The 3,720-nt window shown below is 49.4% G+C and overlaps 1 protein-coding gene across 1 annotated transcript; it reads right to left on the reverse strand.

The window, feature by feature from the left end:
- Positions 1-1,803: 1,803 nt before the first annotated feature.
- LOC109915558 (alpha/beta hydrolase domain-containing protein 17C-like) lies at positions 1,804-2,761 on the reverse strand. Its single transcript, XM_048616063.1, has one exon. The coding sequence runs from the start codon at positions 2,507-2,509 to the stop codon at positions 1,847-1,849; it is 663 nt and encodes a 220-aa protein (XP_048472020.1). The 5' UTR covers positions 2,510-2,761; the 3' UTR covers positions 1,804-1,846.
- Positions 2,762-3,720: the final 959 nt, after the last annotated feature.

Genomic DNA, 3,720 nt, shown 5'->3' on the forward strand with positions numbered 1-3,720 from the left:
CTATCCAGGCATAAGATAGTGAGGATATAAAAGAGTACAAAATATGGAGTTCAGGAAAACAAACCATGTAGAGCAAAGTCCCAACATAATTCAAGTAGTAGCACTTCAGAAAACACATCAATCATGTAGTCACTTTTATTGAATCTTGTAACGCTATTCCTTTATACTCAAGATATCCAAATCACTTCATAATCAATTAATTGCTCTAATAAGGGCCTAAAACTGTGTTGGCAAACACAGCAGCACATTTCTGAAACAGCAAACAATAGAGATCACCAGTTAATCTGTTTTTGATGGGGCTGGAGGAAAGTTTGTTGACCAGAATACACTATTCTCCTTGAATTAAAGCTCAATATCTTTTACATTCCAATATAACCATCTTGTGGTTCACACAAAAAGAGTGGAGTTTTTGACAAGGCAGCACTCCCACTGTGGGACAACAAGGTGCAGGGCTGGATGAACACAGCAGGCCAAGCAGCATCATAGGAGCAGAGAGGCTGACGTTTCGGGCCTAGACCCTTCATCAGAAAAGGGGGAGGGGAAGGGGGTTTTGAAATAAATAGGGAGAGAGTGGGAGGCGGATAGAAGAGGGATAGAGGAGAGGATAGGTGGAGAGGAAACAAACAGGTCGAAGAGGCGGGGATGGGGCCAGGAAAGGTGGGGACCAGTTAGCTCAAATTATTGCAGATGCTGGGATCTGTACTGAAAACAAATGCTGGAGGACATGATAAACTAAAAGGGGAGAAATGATTCACTCTTTAAAGTTTTGATTTCAACATTAAGTCCAGAAGGCTGTAAAGTGCCAGGTCTGAAGATGAGCTGTTGTTCCTCCAGGTTGCGTTGTGATTCACTGGAACACCACAGCATGCTGAGGACTGACATGTGGGCATGCGAGCAGGATGCTGTGTTAAAATGACCAACCTTCCGATTAAATGGTTGGAATGTGAGAATGGCAGAACAATGGTGTGTCTCCTACCAGACTTGAAAGGGCAGTACCTGGGATGGTGGGAGGGGAGGACATGATAATAAGCTATAAGAAACTATCACCCTACACCCATTATCCCAACAAACTCCACACCACCAAACTATAGCATAAATGCTGCCCCCTCCACACTTCACTTCAGCTTTGATGAAGAGTCATCTAGACTCAAAACGTTAGCTTGCTCTCTGTCCATGGATGCTGTCTGACCCGCTGCAATCTCCAGCATTTGTTGTTTTCAGCTCAGTTGGCTGAATAGCTGGTTTGCAATGCAGAGTAATGACAACAACTTGGGTTCAATTCTCACACTAGCTGAAGTTACTATGAAAGACACTCCTCCTCAACCTCTCCCCTCACCTGCGATGTGGTAACTCTCAGGTTAAACCATCACCAGCCACGTCTCTCTAATGAGTAGCCTATAGTCTGTTAGGATTATGACATCTTTAACTTTACTCCCACTGTACTGTTTGCAAAGGTGTGTCCAGATGGAGTAGGATTTTAACTTGCAACCTTCAAGAGGAGAATGCCAGGAAACTACTTCCCTGATTTGTAGTTGCAAAGGGATATAGGAAATGCCAATTTAAAAAAAAATCAGCCAGATCACTCTACTATCTTGGTAGTTGCACAGTGCAACCATAACGGAGTTCCTAATTATGGCAGCTAATCCACTTCAAGGCAAGACATGAGGTGAGAAAGTTTCAGTGGTATGCATCTTTGGGTACCATAGGTCCAAAGTCACCCATTCCTTCCTTGCAGATTACTACATACCAATAAATGTACGAAGTGACACATGTATTGTACCTTTTTCTGAAAGGAAGCTTAATTACACTGAACTAATCAATATTATCTGCTGGAATTTAGGTCTCCTTAAACCCACTGGGCATATGATAAGAATTCAGAGACGCAGTCTCTTGAGTGGCACACTGCAGTCGGTGGAGGTTGGACCCTCCAGTACTGACCCTGCTCCACTGACCTTGTCCTGAGGGCTGTCCACGCCGCCTCAATGTCCGAGTAAAGGTTTCTCTCGGAAGGTTTCCCGTTGCTGGCCCCGTAACCCGAGTAGTCATATGAGAAGATGTTGCACTTAATGCGGTTGCCAAGGCCGATGTAGAAGCTGCACATCTGGCCCAGGTCCACAGCGTTGCCATGGGAGAAGAGCAGCGTATAGCGGCTGTCGGGCACGCAGCGGGCGAACATGCAGGCCAGGCGGTTGCCGCGCCCGCTGCGCACGAAGAACACCTCGAGCAGCTCCAGCTCCCGCTCCGAGAACTGCCAGTCGGCACGCTCCGACAGGTGCAGGCTGCACAAGCTGCTCGACTCTTCCGTCAGCACCGTGTAGGTGGGCTCGGGCGGCAGGAAGGCCAACTTGGCCGCGATCCGGCTCGGGCAAGGCGGGCAGCAGAAGAGCCAACACAGCTCACCGAGCGAGAAGCCATTCATCCTGGGGGAAGGGGAAGGGGTGGGGTTGGGAGAGGAGGAGGAGGACGAGGAATGCTCCTCATCTCCCTGCTCCCCGGCCGCGGTCGGCATGGGAGACGGTTGCCAGGAAACCGGCGCGAGCGGGATGGGCGGGGCCAAGGTGGAGGATGTAGATTCCGGAAACAAGCCGGAGGTGTGGAGGCGTGACGGCACCAGAGTGGGCGGAGTCTAGGCGAAGCCGGTGGGTGGGTGGGGCGCGAAAGGGGGCGTGGTTCAGTCAGCGGTTCGTTGCTGGGATGAATGGGGACGGTGCTCAGGTGAAATGGCCGGGGCTTTTTATCGTGAGACAAGGCTCCCGTTCTGGGATGAAAAGAGGGCGGGGTTTAGCGGGAGGGGCGGGGCGCAGGCTGTGTTTCAACGCAGGGAAGGATGGGCCGACCTTCGACGTTGTGGGCGGGGTCTAGACGTGGTGGGATTAATAGTGTTGGGCGTGGTTAGGGCGGGTAGGGATATAGCACTGAGCAATAGTCAGCGGTTGCATCGCCCCATATTGGCGGCCGTGGCGAGAGCTGGTTGTCAGGTGAGGTCTGTGTAGTAACGACGGGTGAGTGGCTGAAATTAACATTGAGGAGCGTTGTGGCACTGTTGAACTGGAGTAGGGCACACAATGGCGGCCATCAGCGAAGCTTCTCCTGCTAGGCAGGCTGGCCAACCAGCACTTCCGGGTCACTCGGGGGTCAGCGTCACCCCAGCACTAACAAAGGGACATGTGGATGTGAGTCTATCAACCAAAAAAGGAAAACTATTACATTTATACAGCAGCTTTCACGATCTCCCGATGTCCCAAAGCACATTAAATATCCATTATGTAAGATAGCAGAAAATGTTGGAAATGCTCAGCAAACTTGTGGAAAGAAAAGCAGATCCGTAACCTATCATCAGAACTTAGTCATGGAGTTCTTATGGCACGGAAAGAGATATTTTTGATCCATTATGTCAAACCAGTTCTGAAGCACCTATCTACTCTCGTCCCATTTACTAGTACTTTGCCCATACCGTTATTTGCTCTGGCATTTCAAGTGTTCATCTCAATACTTCTCAAATGTGGTGGTTCCAGCCTCTTCAACATCTTCATGCTGTGAAACATTTGCCACAAATCACCTCTAAACTTCCCACTTAGAATCATAGAATCACTACAGTGTGGAAGTAGGCCATTCTACCCATTAAGTCCACACCACCCTCTGCAGATCGTCCCACCCAGACTGAACCACCTATCCCAACATTTCCCATGGCTGATCCACGTAGCCAGCACATCCCTGGGC

The sequence above is a fragment of the Rhincodon typus genome, chromosome 33 (genome assembly GCF_021869965.1).
Source record: "Rhincodon typus isolate 14 chromosome 33, sRhiTyp1.1, whole genome shotgun sequence".
NCBI classification, from domain to species: domain Eukaryota; kingdom Metazoa; phylum Chordata; class Chondrichthyes; order Orectolobiformes; family Rhincodontidae; genus Rhincodon; species Rhincodon typus.